Raw genomic sequence first — 20,866 nt, forward strand, 5'->3', positions numbered from 1 at the left:
GGACAGTTGGTGTGTGCTTTCGAAGGTCCTGCCAAAACACCAATTTCCAATGGCCATAGTTGTGAAGTAAAGAACAAGTGTTCCTGTGGTAGATGGTAAAATCATACTTGGCCATCAATGCTTGGCAGTTTGACACACAAAACTGCAGGAAAACCAAGGATATGCCTTTTTCCCCCCCAAAGAGGTCAAGACTCTTTACTTCTTTCTTATGTGGCGTAGTCCTGGTTTGTGTCTATCTGTTATGCTTGGTGGCCAATGACACTAACAACAAGTTGGGAGGGGGGAGAAAGAATAGGTACTCTGACCCAGTCACAGGTACAAAATGCATGTTTTCAGCCCACAGGTATACTGGCAGGATCATGGTAAGCATCTGCCAAAGTGTGGTGGTAGGTTAGAGTGTCTTAATAGGGAGCACAACTCAGACTCATGCTATGCAAGATATCTAGCAGTTTGTGTGGTGCTTTCTGGACCTCTTCCATGAGGATTTGTAGCGACTGTCACCCTCTTAAGTAAGTCCTGGAAGGCCTTTGTGTAATCAGGATGTGGTGGTGAAGCTGGAATCACCGCCTTGTCTGGGGAAGAGGAGGGTAAGGTCACTAGCATAGAATCTTCCTGCTCCTGTTGCTCTTCTCTTCTTCCTTATGCAGCTATAATTGCATGTCTTCAGGAGGCTGACAAAGCTCTTCCTTTTCTCTCAGAACCCTGGATCTCCTTTATCCTCTTGTTAGACAAGAGACCTTACTAGGCAGTAGTTTCACAGATCTTCCAGGCCCCAATACTACCATTGTGGGATCTAACCCTCCTTGGTGCAGGGCCTTGGTACAGTACAAGGTACCAGAAGGCATAGTGGGGTACTCTTTCATACAAGAGTAGTGAGATACCTTGGAGACACCTGATGTTTTGTCTGGGCTCAATCCTCTCAAAGGACCCCTCAAGGCACAGTCCAGAGTGGGTGTTTGTCATAGTTCTCTTATGACTCTGAAGTTGTGATGCTCAGATCCACTGTGAGCACCCTATTGTTAACAGTACCATGTTTCAACAACTACTTTTACATGACGATGGAGAGGAATACTATAGGGATACTGATACCAACTGCCATTCTGGCATCACATGTTGGGGTCTGGAAAGGAGTGGAATACGTATTCCGAGAACACTGGAGTCGAGAAGTGAGCCAAAGTCAAAGGAGTAGTTTTCATACCTCAAGCTACCTCAGATCTAGGGGTACCAAAGTGGGTTTTGGTGCCAAAGAACCAGTCCCAGTACTGGAGGCACTGCTGTTTTTTCATTTGAGGAAGTCCCAGACTGGTCCTTCCTGGTACCGGATGGTCCCACCCCAGAGCACAAAGCTCCCAATGACGTGGTATGGGATGGGGACTTCTACCTCTTTTTAGAAGTCTTGGTCAGAGGACCTTCCCTCTTGTCCTTATGGTTGCATTTATGTCTCTTTTCCTTCATCTGTCTTAGCTCTGTTCTCTAATGTCTCTTGGAGTCAGAAGGGAGGTGGAGGTCTTGGAACCACCCAGAACCGAATAAGAGGGGGCATTTCTACCCTTTTTGGGGGGGAAGGGGGCATCTCTCCAGTCAGAAATTGTTTCCATCTTCATGGCCTCCTCCATGAGGAACTTATGGGGTCAAAACTCCTTATACTGCCAAGTCCTACTTGGGAACAACCTGCATAAACTGCAGTCAGAAGGGATGTGGGTTCCTCAAGGAACCTCAGGTAGTAGTCATGAAAGTCTGTGACCAGGACATTTATGTCATTTAATGAAATTTTTGAAAACAGGGATGATCCTTGACACTTGCCCGCAACAGTTGGAAGGTATTTTTGGGGGGGGTGGAGGGGGAGAGCTCAGCAACAGCTCCCTGCCCTGGAGTGGGAGGGGGTGGTGTTCTGAAAGTTAGGAGAGAGTTTCTCAGGTGCGGTTCCTTAACTATCTATCTATTTAAAAGTTTACAGAAAGAAGCTGAAGTCTGTACAGACACTGAAACTCCATCCTAGACCACAAGTGGTAAGAAAGAACTAAGATGGTGACAGTCTGACAGCTCTCTTTATCTCCTTGGTGAGGAGCTTGAGGACAGCAGGGGCACATGTGCAGACCAGATGGAAAATGCTAGGGGAAAAAATCTCCAGCCCTGGGCACGTGTAACTCTGAAGTGCACTACACATAGGAACAGTAACTCAAAAAAGAATCAGCCCTTCAGAGGACTCAGATATTGTCTGATGAATAATGTCACATGGGTACACAAAGCCACAAAAACTAACATTTGTAGAATCACTCCATATTTCTCAAAGGTTTGGAGGTCACAAAGTATATGGTTCATTCCTGTGGCAAGATAGATTTTCCAGTTGTGGGGTCCACAATTTTTTAAAATTTTTTTTAAAAAACCTTTCTGGGAAGAGAGGAACAGGAAATGCCACATTGTTATGTCGTCATCAGCCAGCAAATTACTAATTTCACAGTTCCAGAGACTACCTCAGCTAATGATCTCCTTGAAGCATCCCTACAGAAGCTTTGGTCCCTGCAGATGAGTTTCCCCCATCTTTTAAGGAAGTTGATTGACTTGTTTTGTCTGTTACAACTGCAGAAATTGCTTCAGTCAGTGCCTTGCTCCACTGTGATAGGCAAGGTTTTTCTCAGTTGAAGTAGAAAAAAAAAACCCTTAAAGGTCCTTCAGGAGAGTAGGAAAATCCTGGATGTGACTGGTTTTCATCCTAACTGTCAGAGCAAGTGAGAAGGAGGAATCCAGTGTGTGTAGCATCACAAATTGAACCACAGAATAGGGTGATTTAGCATTTATGTTATTTCAGATATCAAGATAAAACTTGGCATACAAATCATCAGCTAAGTTGAAAACATGTTTCCCATCAGGCAGGGTAAATTGGCTGTTTCTTTGGTGTCACAAGAGAAAAAAGCCCCCATGCTTTCTGATCTTATGTGCCAAATTAAACTGTCCAGAAAAGGATCAACCACTGTTTTGACTAAATAGTAGATCAAACAAGATGCAAGAACCTGAATAATTAACTGAGTTAATGAACAAACTTTTGTCTTAATTTTGAATTTCTTAGTTGTTTTAAGTGATAACTATTTAAGCATTTTTGTTACAATTGCCAACCAAGATTGTGGCCCGCACTGTGCTAGGCACTGTACACACAAGTGACTGCCCCTCCCTAAAGAACTAACAGTTCAAACAAACACCACAGTGCTGGAGAACAGACGTATTTTGCACATGGGGAAGCGAGGCACAGAGAAATCAAGTAACTTGCCCCAAGTCACACAGCAATTCAGTGGCAAAGCCAAGAACTGAAGCCAAGTATCAAAAGACTCAGTCCACTACCTTAACCACAAGACCATCCTTTCTCTCAAAACAACCTTTTATTGTTTAACTGAAAAAAATCTACTTTTAGAAACAGAAGGTTATTTATAGCACTCAAACTCAGACAAGAAAAAACTAGCAAAAATGTAATATCTATCTCAAACAAAAAAGGAAGACAAAAGCTGTATCAAAAGCTGTGTGAAAGAGAAAGATGTGCATTGCTCCTTTCAGTATGCTGACCCCTCTCTAAGTACATTGCCTTTTTAAGTTCATCAGCAAACAGATGGTAGCTGCTGCCAGGAAGCTCCCTCTGTCCTGAGCTCTATCATGTGTCCCCCCTGCTCTATGGAAGATTGGGTAAGCGGAACACCCTGACATTAGCCTCCCTCTTTCCCCCCCCCCCCCAACAAAAAGGAGGCTCTGGAGAGCAGCTCCAAGGCAGAGGGCAGGAGCAGCACATGGCAGTACGGGGAGGGACAGCTGAACTGCCGGCAATTGATAGCCTGCTAGGCAGCTGCCGCACAGGGAACTTAGTGGAACGGGGAGCTGATGGGCGGCTGCCGGTCCACCCTGGTTCCAAGCCCCCACCAGCTAGTTGCAATGGGCTGCTCTTCCTGCAAGCAGTGGACAAAGCAGGCGACTGCCAAACGATGTTATAAGGGAGCACTGCACAACTTTAAATGAGCATGTACCCTAACTGATCAGCAACGTTGCAACGAAACAACATTAACCGGGATGACTAAGTGAGGAGTTACTGTAAGTGAACAGCTGGCCATGGGTTAGAAGGGAGATCTGGTCAGACCTTTCAGTACCAGGTTTAGGTCCCATGAAGGGGTGGGGAATCAGGGCTCTGAGGAGGCAATCGTCCAGAGAGGGGTAAATCATGATCCCTTGGGAGAGTTAAGTGGACAGCCACTACTGAGAGAACCTTGGAGAATACTCTCAGGGCAGATGATAGTCTGAAGGGGAGTAACCTGTATTGGTAGTGGTCTTGTCCCATGAACACCCACGGGGAAAAAGTGGTGGGTGCTGAACACCCACCGGCAACTTATCAGCTCCCCTCTTCCCCCGCAGCGTCTCCCGTCCACTGCGATCAGCTCTATCGCGGTATGTGGGAGGCTTTGGGGGAGGAGCGAGGGTGCAGCATGCTCAAGGGAGGGGGCGGAACAAGGCGGGAAGAGGCGGGCGGGGACGGCACTTGGGATAAGGGGTGGAGTGGGGGCGGGATCTGGGGCAAAGCCAGGGATTGAGCACCCCACAGCACATTGCAACGTTGGTGCCTGTGTCTTGTCCTAGGATGAATCTGATAAATCATCTATGAGATGGTAGGATTGAGATATGAAAGTAGGAATCTTGAAGAGTCAAAAACAAGTCTCCCAGTTTCAATGCTGGAATGATCATTGCATCATGAATTTGAGCTTTGACAAACTTGTTGAGAGCTCTGAGGTCTAGTATGGGTCTCCAACCACCCTTCCTGATGGCTATTAGGAAATAGTGAGAGTAGAATCCTTTGCCTCATAGATGGTGAAGTACTGGTTCTATGGCTCCTAACTGGAGGAGATGATCTACCTCTTGTCGTAGTAAACTCTTGTGAGAAGGATCCCTAAAGAGGCATGGGGAAGGCTGTTGTGGAAGGGTCAGGGAGGTAAAATGAATAGAGTACCCATTGCAAATGATCTCTAAGCCCCATTGATCCCAATGTTATGCATTCCCAGGTGCTGCAGAACATTGCTAGATGGCGGCCAAATGGGTGGATAGCAGTGGTCACCTGTAGCAGTAGGGGGGAGTGGTCTATCGACGCCTCGACCAACACCTCAAAATTGGTGTTTGAAATTGACAGCTGGAATGCGGAAGACTGCGGGCCAGATGGTTTACACCTTAAGAACTTATTTTTCCTTTCTCTGTGGCTCGTAGTAGCACTGAGCTGGGTATTGGGAGGTGTGGTTTGAGCTGAGGCTGCAGACTAAATTTCCTCTTTTGTCCTGGCATGTAGATGTCCAACGAACAAAGAGTGTGAAGAGAGGCATCCATCAAAAGGGAAGATCTTCAACGCGCGACTGTACTTCCTTCGGGAAAACTGACAGATGTAGCCATGATTGACATCACATAACCACCACTGTGGAGATGGACCTTGTGCTGTGTCCAGGGCAGACTGTAGTGTTATCTTGACTACTCTCTCTCTCGGATAATGGCTTTAAATTGGTCGCAGTGAGACTCGGGCAACTGTTAAATAAAACTGTTGTTCTGAATAGTTTACATAGTTGTAGTTGGCCATCTGGGCTTGGTAACTGGCAATATAAAACTGAACCATGGCCGAGGAGTATGCTTTCCTCCCAAAAAGGGACTGGGAGCGTTTGGACCTATTGAAGGGAATAGACCTCATCTGTGTTGGTGGCCATGGGAATTAACTGCATCCACCATGGTGGAAATGGGTGGAGGGTGGGAGAAGAGGAATTCAGTCTCTCTCACTAGGACATAATATTTTTTGTCCACCTACTTGCAGGTAGGTGCCACCGATGCTGGGGTCGGCCAAATGTTTTTTGTGGGGTCCAGAATAGTCTAATTAATTTTTGAGGATGAATGGAATAGGTTAGAATCGATGATGGGTGTCCTTGACTTCTTCTAGTGGTATCTGGAGAGTATTTGTCACTCTCTTTGCTAGGTCCTAGAAGAGGTGAAAATCATCAGCCAGAGATGGTGGGGGAGGCATGACAGCCTCATCCGGGGAGGAGAAGGATATGGTCCTTGTCAGGGTTCCTTCCCCATTCTGAACTCTGGGGTACAGATGTGGGGATCCACATGAAAGACCCCCTAAGTTTATTTTTACCAGCTTAGGTTAAAAACTTTCCCAAGGCACAAATTCCGCTTTGTCCTTGAACAGCATCCTGCCACCACCAAGTGATTTAGACAAAGAACCAGGAAAAAGACCACTTGGAGTCCTATTCCCCCAAAATATTCCCCAAAACCTACATCTCCTTTCCCGGGGAAGGCTTGAGAATAATATCCTCACCAATTGGTACAGGTGAACAAAGACCCAAACCCTTGGATCTTAAGAACAATGAAAAATCAATCAGTTTCTTAAAAGAAGAATTTTATTTAAAGAAAAGGTAAAAGAATCACCGCTGTAAAATCAGGATGGTAAATACTTTACAAGGTAATCAGATTCAAAACACAGGATTCCCTTCTAGGCAAAACTTTAAAGTTACAAAAAACCGGGATAAACCTCCCTCTAGCAAAGGGAAAATTCACAAGTTGAAAACAAAAGGTAATCTAACGCGCCTTGCCTTATTTACTTACTCTTTTTGTAATATCAGAGACTTGTACAGGATGGTTTATAGGAGAAATTTTTTGACCTGATGCTTCTCTGCTTTCCCCATAAAACACACCAACAAAATCTTCGCTTCCCCCCCCCCCCGCCAGCCTCCGCCGATTTCAAAGTATCTTCTTTCACCATTGGTCCTTTTGGTCAGGTGCCAAACAGGTTATTTGAGCTTCTTAACCCCTTACAGGTAAGGAGGAATTCTAGGCTACCCGTAGCTGTATGGTTATGACAGTACTCAAGATCACCTCTTCCTCAACATCGCCTTACGGTTCCTTCCCGATTTCTTCTGGAAGTTATGAAGCTCTGGACACCGCAGCGAAAGGGGTGCATCTCAAGGATTCTTGGGTGGGGCTTAAAGCCTGAGAAGCATGGCGGTGATATGCAGTCCGAGGGTCTCAGTATGGCTGCAGTGATTGTCGTGGTGCCCTTGGTTGGCTATACCATGATGGCGGTGGTGGGGCCAGCTGAGGGTATGCTCAATGGCCCTCTTGATATTGGGCACCATAGGGAGTTTGAGAGGAGTATTGTGATACCGCCTCCTCTGGTTCACTATCCAAGCCCGCACTAGAGATTGGGGGAGCGTGACAGGGCAGCGGGGAAAATTCCCATGCCAAATGAAGACTCGGTATGGAAATCCTGGTACCGAGAAGAGGAGACTCTGATCTGTCTGATACACGGAGGTCCCTTGAGTGCCGGAATGCTGGCAGTACTGACCAACTAGGTGCCACTGTCAGTACCAGGGAGGACAGAGATCTTGCCTGCAACGATCGTTCTGGTGTGGGATGGGGCGGCGACGATGGTACTGATGGAGAATCGCACACCGGCAGTGCCTTCTTAGTGGAGTGCTTACTCCCGTCCTTGTCCCTCAGTGCCGTTGACTTGATGCCCAAGTCCATTGAATCCATAGGCTTGCCAACAGTACCTACCGCCGTTGAAATCTGTGAGCAGTGGGTACTGGGCTGGGATTTTCTTGGTACTGATGGTACCAAGGATACTGAGCATATCAGAGATTGTTTGCAGCTATTTCAGGGCTCACTGTGGGGACTTCCTGCTCTCTTTTTTGATGATTTATGAGAGGGTTCAGCACCTGGTTTCTTCAATCAACAGTCTTTAGATGTTGAAGATTGTAGGGAAGACTCATGTCTACCAGGTGACTTGTTGCATGGGTCCAGAGAGGACTGGAGGGCTGCCTCCATTAAAATTATCTTCTGTCTCAGCTCCCTATCCTTGCGAGACCTGGGTCTAGGCTGGTACAAACCACACTTTTGTTGAATGTGACCTTCCTCAAGGCAGCATATGCTCTCAGAGTGTTTGGAAAGAGGCTATCCCTGTTGCATACAAGAAAGGCACTTCTTGAACTCCAGTGAACTGGACATACCCTGTTGGGGGAAGGGTCCCCAAAGAAAAAAGGTGGGAATTTTTTATTTTTTTTTTCAGGCAGAAAAAGATAAGATAAAAATGAAAGAACTACAATTAAGTACTAGAAGACCAACTAACTACAGAAATGCAAAACAAAAGCAACAGTCGTAGTGCACTGTGAATAGCTCAGTCTCCAGCCAGGAACAATTGAGAAGGAACTGAAGGCAGTTAGCCTGTGTGCTGGTTAGTCTCTTGGCAGGGCACGAGGACAGACAGCACATGTGGGCCTACCGGACACTGCTACCAAAGCTCTTCAGCAGGGAAGCACGGTACCTACAATGGAGCACCCATAGGGACACTACTCAAAGAAGAATATTTTCATCCTCAACACCCTTGTGACCTAAGAAAATACTTGTATCCCTATTTTAGGGATGGGAAATTGAGGAATGGAAACACTAAGTGACTTGCCCAATGTCAAGCAGAAAGTCTGTGATGCAGCATGGATTTGAATTTCGTCCTCCCCAGTCCCAGCCTAGCACACTAATAACTGGACCATACTTCTTCTCATTCTGCCCTCATCACCATAGTGTCCAAATACTTTAAAAACATTAATGAATTTATTCTTATAATACTCCTTCTGAGGAAGGAAAGTATTATCCCCATTTTACAGAAGTGGAACCAAGGCACAGAAGAGATAAAGGACTTGCCAAAGGTCACACTGGGAATTTGTGGAAGATCCAGGAATTGAAACCTAAACTCTGGAACATTAGCCTAATGTCTTAATCACAAGACCATTCTTCTTCCTTTACCTGAAATTTTTTCCACATCTTTTAACTATTTCAAGTATTAATCAGAAAACTTTAAACTATCTTCACTCAACCATATTCATTGAATTGAGACTATTTGCTGGTTTGCCATCACCCTTCCCTTATATCTTATGGGAAATTCTGTATGATCCAAGAATCATTTAATATTACTTTTATTTTCAAATAGCAGCAAATTCGTAACATGAGTACATACTACCAACATCCCCATCTTCCAAGCCAAAATCCTGATAAAATCTCTATTGAAGGAAATATACAGATAATGGTTCTGTTACAGTGTAGCTGGTTCCAGAAAACTAATCTTTGCTTAAGAGCAGCCATTCCACTTCCTCACAATCACCTTCCATTTGTACTACACAAAAGCCAATAAATAACTCAACATCTTCCTGAATGGACACACTCTGGCCCAACCAAAGTGTGTGTCTAGGACAGCAGTTTTCAAACTGTGGGTGGGGACTAGTAGACGCTCAGCTTAATGAAGTCAGGCACATAACAGGTACCAAGTAGGGATGCAATTAATCGCAGTTAACTCACACAATTAACTCACAAAAAATTAATCGCAACTAATCGCAATTTTAATTGCGCTGTTAAATAGATACCAATTGAAAATTAATTAAATATTTTGGATGTTTTTCTACATTTTCATATTATATATATTATATATATATTTTGTAGTCTGCGTTGTAACTGAAATCAAAGTATTATTTTTATTATAAAAATTTGCACTATAAAAATGATAAACCCCATACAAGTACTGTAGTGCAATCTCGGTTGTGAAAGTGCAATTTACAAATGTAGTTTTTGTTACATAACTGCGTTCAAAAACAAAACAATGTAAAATTTCAGAGCCTACAAAACCACTCAGTCCTACTTCCTGTGCAGCCAATCGCTAAGACAAACAAGTTTGTTTACATTTACAGGAGATAATGCTGTCCTCTGTCTTATTCACAATGTCATCAAAAAGTGAGAACAGGCAATTTGCATGGCACTTTTGTTGCTGGCATTGCAAGGTCTTTACATGTCAGATATATTAAATATTCATATGCCCCTTTCGTGCTTTGGCCACCATTCCAAAGGACATGCTTCCATGCCGATGACACTCGTTTAAAAAATAATGTGTTAATTAAATTTGTGACTGAACTCCTCAGGGGAGAATTGTATGACCTTTGCTCTATTTTACCTACGTTCTGCCATATATTTCATGTAATAGCAGTCTCAGATGATGACCCAGCACATGTTATTCATTTTAAGAACACTTTCACTTGCAGATCTGACAAAACACAAAGAAGGTACCAATGTGAGATTTCTAAAGATAGCTAGAACACTTGACCCAAGATTTAAGAATCTGAAGAGCCTTCCAAAATCTGAGAGGGATGAGGTGTGGTGCATGCTTTCAAAAGTCTTAAAAGAACAACACTCCCATGTGGAAACTACAGAACCCGAACCACCAAAAAGAAAATTAACCTTTTGCTGGTGGCATCTGACGCAGATAATGAAAATGAACATGCATCAGTCCTCACTGCTTTGCATTGTTATCGAGCAGAACCCGTCATCAGCAAGGACACATGTCTTCTGGAATGGTGGCTGAAGCATGAAGGGACATATGAATCTTTAGCGCATCTGGCACGTAAATATCTTGCGACGCCGGCTACAACAGTGCCATGAGAATGCTTGTTCTCACTTTCAGGTGACATTGTAAATAAGAAGCGGACAACATTATCTCCTGTAAATGTAAACAAATTTGTTTGAGTGGACTTGCAGGTTCTAAAATTTTACATTGTTTTACTTTTGAATGCATTATTTTGTACATAATTCTACATTTGTAAGTTCCACTTTCATGATTAAGAGATTACACTACAGTACTTGTATTAGGTGAATTGAAAAATACTATTTATTTTGGTTTTTTACAGGGCAAATACTTTAATAAAAATAATTATTAATTTGTATTCTGTGTTGTAATTAAAATCAATATATTTGAAAATGTAGAAAACATCCAAAAATATTTAAATAAATGGTAGTCTATTATTACTTAATTGTAAGATTAATTTTTGTAATTGCTTGGCAGCCCTAGTACCAAGAGAATGATCAGCCTGGCCTGGTTGCTGATCCTGTGCAACATCGTCACCTTGCAGAATCTGCTCCTTAAAGCCACATCTACTCCTGCTTACAAATTAGTTTAATCCATTGAGCCATCATCTCAGCTCAGTTCCCCTAAGGTCACACTGTAGCTGGCAAAAGCAAGCTTCCAACATTGATAATGCCTATCTTGTGACAGATCCAACAGTCCAGCCCCTAGTTTTGACATTCCATGCCATTTTTGGGTAAAGCTCAAACACTTATAGAATGATCAGATGTGCTGACCATGACTATAAGTGGTCTGACCTTAAGAGCCTCTCCATGCCAACTGGCAGAGACCCACTATTTTGTAACTCCTATCAGACCTGACAAATTCACTCCACCTAACATATTGCTATCATTTTTCTGTAAAGAGTACTGTGTGAAGTATCAAATGAAAGCTGAAAGCTGGTGACACATCTGTCATTAATATCACTGCATGATGTATGTACACATGGCGTGTAAAGAGTTGTACGTGTGCCAGAAATATATTCCTAAAATGTGTTTTGAGGGCAGAGTTGATAAACAAATTTGTCCTAGACAAAGGAATATTGATTTACCTATTTACATGTGTGTCTAATGTAAATTGAGCATGGGGATGCCACAGACATTGCGCAGTTCCTTTACATCAGAGGTTAAATGTCCGTTATCAGGAGGATAAGTCGTCAGCACACCAGAAGATACATCACAGGTCATCCTGACTCTTGAGACAAAGACAATGAACTCTGGGAAATGTAAGGAGAAGCAAAAGGGCACTTTGTTTTCATCACTGGGGGAGGAGAGGAGGAAAGAAGTCAGTGTTCTTTACATTCCATGAACGGTGGATCCCCAATTACATAGGGTTGGTGATTTTAAAAAGTGGCTGTAGGTGAGAAAACTGCCTTGAACAAGGATTGTAATCTGTTGAGTTAAGTTTTAGTCACTAGAAAGCATGATCATATTTTTGTTATATTTGTAACCATTTTCTGTTATCTCTGCTTAGAATCATTTTAATCTGTTTTTTATTAATAAAATTTACTCGTTTTTACTACAAATTCACCTCAGTGCTGTTAAGTGAGGTGTGGATCCTCAGCTAAGCCAACTGGCTGGTATATATTCTGTCTCTTTAGAGACACGGGCATCCAGTGGCTGGATGCTGCACAGAGATGCTTCTGGACAATTAGGGAGAAAAGTTAAGACTTATAGAGTGAGAAGGAGTTTGTTTAGCTAGCTAACAGACTGGGGTGGCAGAGAGCACTAAAAATGTGTACACAGAGTGTAGTACCAAAAATTTATCTTTTGCTAAAGCAGAAGGGTGACAGTGACTTACAGTTCCGGATGCCCTAAAAAAAGGGTCAAAATGGGGCCTTTGTAACTCCCTCCCTTTGTTGCTGTGGCCAGTTAGAAGACGTAGGCCACATATTAGTAGGCTGCATGAATCAGCAAGGGCTGCCTGGTTCCATCATGGTCTGGCATAATGTCCTCCCATCAGCTATTGAATGGTTAAGACATTTAAACTAACGCACCTGACTTGATAATCTATCCAGATGCAATGTTTAAGTTTAAGTTTTACAGTCATCATCCTAATATCTTATTTTAAGTAGGGACTTATTTTAGACTTGAGCTGGAATAGTAAGCACTTGATAGTATCCTGGGGAGAAACATCTAAATAAATGAGGAAAAATCGGCCAATTTTGACAACTAAAGGCACAATGGAATTCTGCGATACTGATTTTAGCACTGTTAAGCAAATCTGACAAATTAAAAACTGATCAAGCTCACCTGGGAAGATTATTTAATTATAGAACATAAATGTGTATGTTGAATTATAGCAATGTTTTTAATCTAAATCTGAAGTAGCTTAGATTTAATAGTAGCTTAGATTTAATAGTTTACTATTAGAAGAAAAAGGATTAACAATGAAAACAAAAAAGGTTGATTTACATATAACTATCTAAAGTCAAGCCCTTCCAAACTTTTAATCCTTATTTTTAAAAAACATTATCTAAATTCTCAAGATGATTATGGAGGGCACAATTCAAAAATCCAAATACAGATTTTTCATGCAACAGTTTGCTCAGTACTCTTTCACTGACGAATAACTCATTCAGTGATCACTCATTTAAAAAAAAAAAAATTTAATCACTCACTAATATTTAGTGGAACATACAGATAGTCACATTTAAAGCTTACAAAAATAAACCAATTAGTCTAATACACTTACCATCTGCATGAATCTTGAAACTGAGTAAAAAAAATTAAAATAATTTGAACTGCATATTTAATTTACAAAGAAAAATGGATTCCTGAAAGTATGAAATAAGAATTTCTTCTATATAACAAATACAGACTTACAGTTTCACAAGTAAGACATCTGGTTTCATTAGTTAATGTTCCCTGAAAGATCTCATGAACCCAGGTTGGGTCTGGTGTACTGTTATTGTTTTCGTTGTCGATACTGCCATTAGGTAGACAGCCATTTTGTTTTTCCTGTTTTCTCTCTTCTTGTAAGATATCAGCAATTGTGTTTAAAAGATAGTTTAAGAACTCATGCGCATCCTGCTGCATGTAGTTATCAAAGAGCTCTAAAACATGAAGATAAAATAACCAATTAATTAAAATTTAGAATAAAAAGTCCAATGAATATAAAACTTTCAAAATATAAGTAAAAAATATGGCATTAGCAGAACTTATTTCATAGACATACACAATCAATTTTAACCTTAAAAAAACAGTGAAAGCAATCAAATTAAACTTTGGCAGAACAAGGTATATATATTTGGATAAATAATACAGATAAGAAGGGATTCTAAGTAGAATTTTATGATGTAAACATGTATGGGAAAGATAAAAGTGTACTTATGGAAAAGGCATTAAGTCCAATACAATGCCTTTAAATACAGGAAAATATTGATTAGGATGCTCTCTCAAAATTTCCACCTCCCACCCGTATGTACTTGTTACAAACGCAAATAAGGTAAAATTACATTAAATAATTGCAGAGCACAATCTAAAGGACACCATATAACAGTGGCTCTCAAATTTTTTTTTTAAACTGTTGACCCTTTTCACATAGCAAGTCTGAGTGTGATTCCCCCTTACTGTATAAACAAGCGTTTTTAATTTATAACTCCTCACTTAACTTTGTAGTTATGTTACTGAAAAATGCAACTTTAAGTGAAATGATGTTAAACAAATCCAATTTTCCCATAAGATTTAATGTAAATGCAGAGGGTTAGGTTCCAAGGAAATTTTTGGGGGGAGGGGGGGCAGACAAAAAGGCATTATATATATATATATATATTGTACAGTACCGTACTGTGATTGGGAAGTGCTCCTGGCTTACCCTACTTAGGTACAGCCCGCTGCAGGCAAGGACACTAGGAAGCACCTTCGCAGCAGCAGTGGCAGCTTACCCGGAGAAGAACAGGCACTGACTTTGCTGGGGGATGCTCCAGGCCCACCTCTTCCCACCCCCACTCCACCTCCTCTCCGGAGCACACCGCATTCCCACTCCTTCCCCACCCCCAGAAAGTCCTAAGCGCAGCCAAACAGCTGTTTGGCAGCGCTTAGGACTTTCTGGGAGGGAGGGGGAGGAGTGGAGACTTCCTCGCTCCTCCCCCTCCCTCCCAGAAAGTCCTAAGAATCGCCAAACAGCTGGTGGGGGAAGAGCTGGTAGGGAGCGGGAGGCGGAGGAGAAAAGGAACTTGTTCAATGTTCCCTTGTAAAGTCGCTGATTTTCCACAAAATCTTACATGCAGTGTACAGAGCAGGCAGCCAAACAACATTATAAGGGACCACTGCACAACTTTAAACGTTAAGCAGGAGGACATTAAGTCAGGAGTTACTGTACATTTAACACCATTATAAATGCTGGAGGCAAAGCAGGGTTTGGGGTGGAGGTTGACAGCTCGCGACCCCCCCATGTAATAACCTCAGGACCTCCTGAAGGGTCCCGATCCCCCAGTTTGAGAACCCCTGCCATATAATATAGTTCAATGCCACCATTTACATTCATACAAGTGCTAAGACGTTAGACAAAAGTCGACATTGGTCTATGTCAAGAATCATGCACGACTGTAAGTACTTCTATAACATTACCCATAAAACCTATATTCCACAAACTAAGTCTGGGGATGAGAAAGTGCAGTGGTATATAAGAACAGTCTTTTTATCCCATGTGCTTCGAAACTACTTATAGAGTGAACCGGCTCAAAAGAAAGCCTTAAACAACAGGCTTATGCATGGGTTGGTTCAGTAAAAGCAGACACACAGTTTTGAACAGAGAAACCTTTCCTGACTCTACCTTCATCAGAGGAAGAATATGACCACTATGGCCTCAAAGGCCAAGTCCACAAAAGTGCAAGATTTTTGTTTTTAATTACTTTCACAAGTGCTATTCCATAAATGCTAGCAATAATGAAAACACTATAATAAACAAGGCCCCTACAGATGTCACTATTTTTAATGAATATCATCTAACTGTTAAAAGCCATTTTAAAAATGGTGGTAGCCGCAGATCCCTTGTCTACATATGGCTAAAAGGACTTAGCCCAAGACTCAAAGTGGACAGGAGCAGTGACAGGCAATCACCAAACTTGTTCTCCCTTTTTGAGCAGTAGTTGACTCAAAGGAATTGCACAGTCTCCTTAATTACCAAATCAAAAATATTCTATGCCTGCATAACCAATCATGCAATTCCTCCAATGGGGCGCTATATATTGGTTACATAGATAGAAACACAATTTCTGCTAACAAATTACAAATTGCAACTTGTTCTTAGTCCAAGAATATAGAGCAAATGTTAGCCCATAAGTGAAGGAATGGTACCATAAATAGAAAGACGAACAAAAATGTGTCATCAGTTTAATATGGTGCTACTAAAAGGATATTCAATCAAGCCTACATCTTAGGAGAGCATATTTGAAGCTACATGGAAATTTGACTAGCCTATTTTAGGGAGTCTGAAAAGAAAAACAAACAACATCTGGAATAGGGAAAAATTACTAGTTTGATTCTAGATCACTAAGGTGGTCTAAAGTAAAAAGTGTCACAGATCTACAAACCAAGCAGCTTCCAGGACAAGACAACTATACTTTTGAGAGTTGACAATTAACTAGATCCCAGATAAAACCAGCCAAAATGTCTCTATTTAATTGAATATTTTAATTGAGATGGCATAACAAGTACTGAAAGTCCTCTGAAGGTAAAAGGCTTGTCTCAGAGGTTCTTAGCAGTATTGCATCCAGATTCCAGTGTGGTGCATGTCCAGTCAACAGTCTGATATTAAGCACAGTGGATCTAATCCCACAGATGATCCTGCCATTATTTAATTCAAGGATTAGGAGTGATTGGAACAAAAGGAAATAAAACACTTCCACTTGGTTAATGAGAAACTGAAAACTTGAAGCATGTCAGGTTTTAAACTCTTCTCATTACCATATACTGTATAGTATGTATTTTAATGCAATAGAGCCTAGAAATGATATAGACCTAAGAGATTCTGAGCACAGAAAGAGTCTTGATATGAAAGCTGTGAGGATATAAAACTCCTCATGAGTGATTGGTCTTACTTGATGAGAGTAGAATCCAGACTGTTTTTTTCTTTGTGTGTATCCTCTTTCATGCATTGTATATCAATCCAAACATACATCTACTATTCCTAGGAGACATATTTTTATAAAGAATTCTCCATTGTAGCTATCAAGAAAGTTATTCATGGATGTACTTTTTTAAAAAGTTAATTCATTAGAGTAGTTAATACTTCAGTGTACATAATCAGCCACCTGGCAATTCAGCAATTGTCTCCTATAAGTCTATACCAGGGATGGCCAAACTTACTGAACCTCTGAGCTGCATAGAACAATCTTCAGAAGTTCGAGAACCAGGGCGTGCCTGCCGGGGCTTCCTCAGGAGCTGGGCTGAAGCCCCGAGCTCCAGCAGGCACCTCCCATGAAATATATAGAGTCTTTTTTACTTCTAAATCCCCATTTGAATAAATCCCAAAGTCAGCAGTGATTAAAGTTGATGTGTTTGATGAGTGAGATGATCGTGTTTTGTGATATGTACACTTAAAATATCATTATAGTTATCACCTTTGATGGCAGTCTCAGTCAAAGTACCAAGAGCTAAATGGCATGGAGATTGAACTATTCTCTCATCTCTAAAAACAGTCACTCTTCATCAGATTTAAGAGTCATTGGTGTGAGAAAGCTTGCACAACACTACTACCTCTGCTATAACTGCTCTCTTGATAAACAGATCATCTTCCAGGTCTGAAAAATCTAGCATCTTTCATGAGCAGTAAATTCACTCAAGGCTAGAAATAAATTGTTATGCTATCCTAGAGTAGTTTGTCTTTATTATGCATCTTCATAATATTTGAATACATGAAAAAGATTTGGAAATATGACCCAGGATGGATTATACAGGACTGAAAATTTCTACTATATGAAAGTGTTGCCATATTTAGCTTGTGTAAACCAAGCACGGAAGTTTTTACTGGAAGATGACCTGCAATTAATTTAAATAAAATGTACAATTTACAAGCATTATTTTATATTTCCTCCAAAGCAGATCTATTAAAGGATTTAATTATATTTTACTACACAGAATTATTTCATGAACCATCCTAATCAACAAGCATTACAAATACCAAATAGGAAGTGTTAGATATCTGAAATTAGGCATGTCCACGGCACTAGGATAATTACTGGAAGTCTTACTAATTTTTAAAGAAGAAGAGTATATTAATCCTAAATAGAAATGTTAAGTCCTAAGCGTTATATAAACATGAACTGAACTAAATTTAAGCTATAATTTTCCAGTCAAAGCCTTAACATGGAAAGACAGACCTTCAGGGCTCATTTCACACTTTAATTAATAATATTCTTACTAATAAGCACTAACATTCTGGAACAACAAAAGGTTTCAAATTATTTGATTTTAACATATGAACTAAGACATAAGAACGGCAATTCTGGGTCCGACCAAAGGTCCATCTAGCCCAGTATCCTGTCTTCCGACAGTGACCAACGCCAGATGCTTCAGAGGGAATGAACAGAACAGGTAATCATCAAGTGATCCATCCTGTCACCCATTCCCAGCTTCTGGCAAAAGAAACTGTGCCTCTGCCAGTTTCGAAGAAGGGCCCTTTTGCGTGTTAGCCAAACATGAAAACCACCTTACTACAGAAACAAACACAGATATGAGACAAATAACAAGAACAAAACCTTTAAAACAGCGATTTTTGACAAAAATCTACAAATTCCACACTGGCAAAACTGCCTCCAATATTTGCTAAGCACTGCCTGGGCTCAGTTCTGTATGAGACGGGGGAGAGAAGGGGGAAAAAAAAAAAAACAAAAACAAAAAAACCAGACTGCCTCAGGAAGGCCAAAGTATTTCTCCAATGTGGCCACCGGGGCTTTTCTTGTGGCCACAGGCTTCTGGGCAGTGATGGGGAGAGGGGCAAAGCAGCAGCCCCTCCTCTGGGGCTGCCAGGAGGGGTTGGGCCCTGACCCTCTCAGGATCCACAACTGCTGGAGGAGCAGACAGACATTGAGAGTTCTCCACCTTCTTGGGGGTGGTGGGGCTCAGGCTTCCAGCTTTAGCCCTGGGTTGGCGGGGGCAGGCTTCATCCCCTGATCGCAGGGCTTCAGGCTCACCACTCCCCCGCTGCACCCCCTGGCTTGAAGGGTTTCCATCATATACAGGATTTCAATGGTTCTCAGCACCCCCACTATAAAAATTGTTCCAGTGCCCCCGCACACTGCCTCCCTTCCCACCTCACCATCCAAGGTTTAATTTGTCCCCTGGCTTGACAGGGTTGAGTAAGTCTGCTGTGAAAAGCGGTATCTGTATGTTTGCTAATATAATATTCACTGCCTCCCAGCTAGCTAACCAGTCTGCTGCTGTGAAAAATGATATTAACAAGCATACAAATATCTCTTTTCACAGAAGCAGATTTATAAGCTATCAAATCTAAAAAACAAAAACAACCAAAACAGCAAAACAAAACAACAACAACAGGCAAAACACCTTATTTGTGTTTTTATTCTGTTTAGGTCCAGTAAAGAATAGAGACAACTATACATTATTTTTATTATTGAGTCTGCAAAAAAAAAAAAACCTACATAAATAAATTACCATATATACTCGTTCCTTAGCCCGTTCGTTTATAAGCCGACCCCCCAAGATGGAGAGGTAAAAACAGTAAAAACTGTATGACCCTTTCATAAGCCGACCCTATATGTCAGGGGTTGGCAAACTTTGGTTCCCGGCCCGTCAGGGTAAGCTACTGGACGGTCGAGACGTTTTGTTTACGTGGAGTGTTCACAGGCATGGAGCTCCTCAGCTCCCAGTGGCCGCGGTTTGCCGTTCCCAGCCAATGGGAGCTGAAGAAAGTGATGCCACTTCCCAAAAATATTCGGCTTATGAAGGAGTATATACGGTACTATGATTTGGACATGTATATGTGCATATTTATTTGTTTTTCCTAAAGTTAAGTAAGTATTTTAGGGAAAAAATGTCAGTGGCCACCAGCAAGAGTTGGTGGCCGCACTCTGACACCACCAAAAAATGTGTTGTGAGAACTTCAGCATATGTGTCATCTTTTCTGTCTTTTACAGCACCAAGCATGCCTGTTGTACTTAGCAAATATATTTTACATATAAAAAAAATTTCAACCTTTCAATTTCAGTATTAAATCACAATTGATGTAATAAGTATACACAGAATAAAAGAAAAATTAAGAAGGTACCATTTTCTTTTCGTAATCTTGTTATAAACTTCTTCGGAGGTATTACTCCAACTTTTTTCTTCTGTGTAGCTATGCTGTGGAAGAGATCAGCTAAGCATGTAAGGAGGGTCTCTTTTTTTCTGGGTTGACTCTTGTATGCTAGGACTTTTTCTCGAAATGGTTGACAAAAATAAAGTGCCTGAAGAACTGAATTGCAGTAGCACGTGTTCCCAAACTATAAAATAAGAAAAAAAATTATTACCTTGTACTTTATTTCTACAGTGATGCAAGGTTAAAAAAAAAAAAACCTAAATATAAACACACAAGCAAGGGCAAATTTTCTAGAACGCATTTCTTGTTGATTTTCAGATAGTAAAGAATCTCAGGTGGCAACATAAATAATGGGGAGCACTCCAGATAATTTTAACTGATACTAGATTGTGTTTTCCTGTTTGTAATAACTGGGGTATGTATGTGTTATCAATGCTTTACAGTGCTGTGGAATTGTAAAGTATTCAGTAAGTGCTCAGTATTTACCTAGTGCCAAAAATGTATACAACACAGTATAAAGAGTAAACTGAAAAAATGAGATTCTCTGCCACATACGTCAGTCAAAACATCACTCAATACAATAAAGAAGAAAGTGTAATGTAGTGTTTAACTTAAATTCTTCATGGTACAGGTAGGTGGGTCTTCAAGAAAAATGCATGGTCCTCCCCATCTGTAAAAAGGGAACATCATATATCTGCCACACATGGATGCTGTGAAATGTAGTCAATATTTGTACAGCATTTTAAAAACGCAAAATACTATTTTCATCATATAAATTGTAGAATCATAGAAATGTAGGGCTGGAAGGGTCCTCAAGTTCATCCTCCTGAGCTGAAGAAGACCATGAATATCTAAGCCCTGGTCTACACTAGGAGTTGAGGTCGAATTTAGCAGCGTTAAATCAATTTAATCCTGCACCCGTCCACACGATGAAGCCCCCCCCCCTTTTTTTTTTTTAAACTTAAAAGGGCTTTTAAAATCGATTTCCTTACTCCACCCCCGACAAGGGGATTAGTGCTGAAATCGGCCTTGCCAGGTCAAATTCGGGGTACTGTGGACGCAATTAGACAGTATTGGCCTCCGGGAGCTATCCCAGAGTGCTCCATTGTGACCGCTCTGGACAGCACTCTCAACTCAGATGCACTGGCCAGGTAGACAGGA

At 41.3% G+C, this 20,866-nt stretch overlaps 1 protein-coding gene across 8 annotated transcripts in view; it reads right to left on the reverse strand.

Annotated features, from left to right (window-relative positions):
- Positions 1-20,866, reverse strand: part of USP12 (ubiquitin specific peptidase 12) — a 119,336-nt gene that overhangs the window by 27,601 nt on the left and 70,869 nt on the right. For all 8 annotated transcript variants that reach the window (XM_043504331.1, XM_043504325.1, XM_038371105.2 and 5 more), the window contains 2 exons: positions 19,676-19,889; positions 13,270-13,499 (listed from right to left, as the gene is read on the reverse strand). In XM_043504331.1, coding sequence (XP_043360266.1) covers positions 13,270-13,482 — 213 coding nt within the window. In that variant the 5' untranslated portion in view covers positions 13,483-13,499; positions 19,676-19,889. The remainder of the gene's footprint in view (positions 1-13,269; positions 13,500-19,675; positions 19,890-20,866) is intronic.

This window comes from Dermochelys coriacea, chromosome 1, assembly GCF_009764565.3.
Source record: "Dermochelys coriacea isolate rDerCor1 chromosome 1, rDerCor1.pri.v4, whole genome shotgun sequence".
Lineage (NCBI taxonomy): Eukaryota > Metazoa > Chordata > Testudines > Dermochelyidae > Dermochelys > Dermochelys coriacea.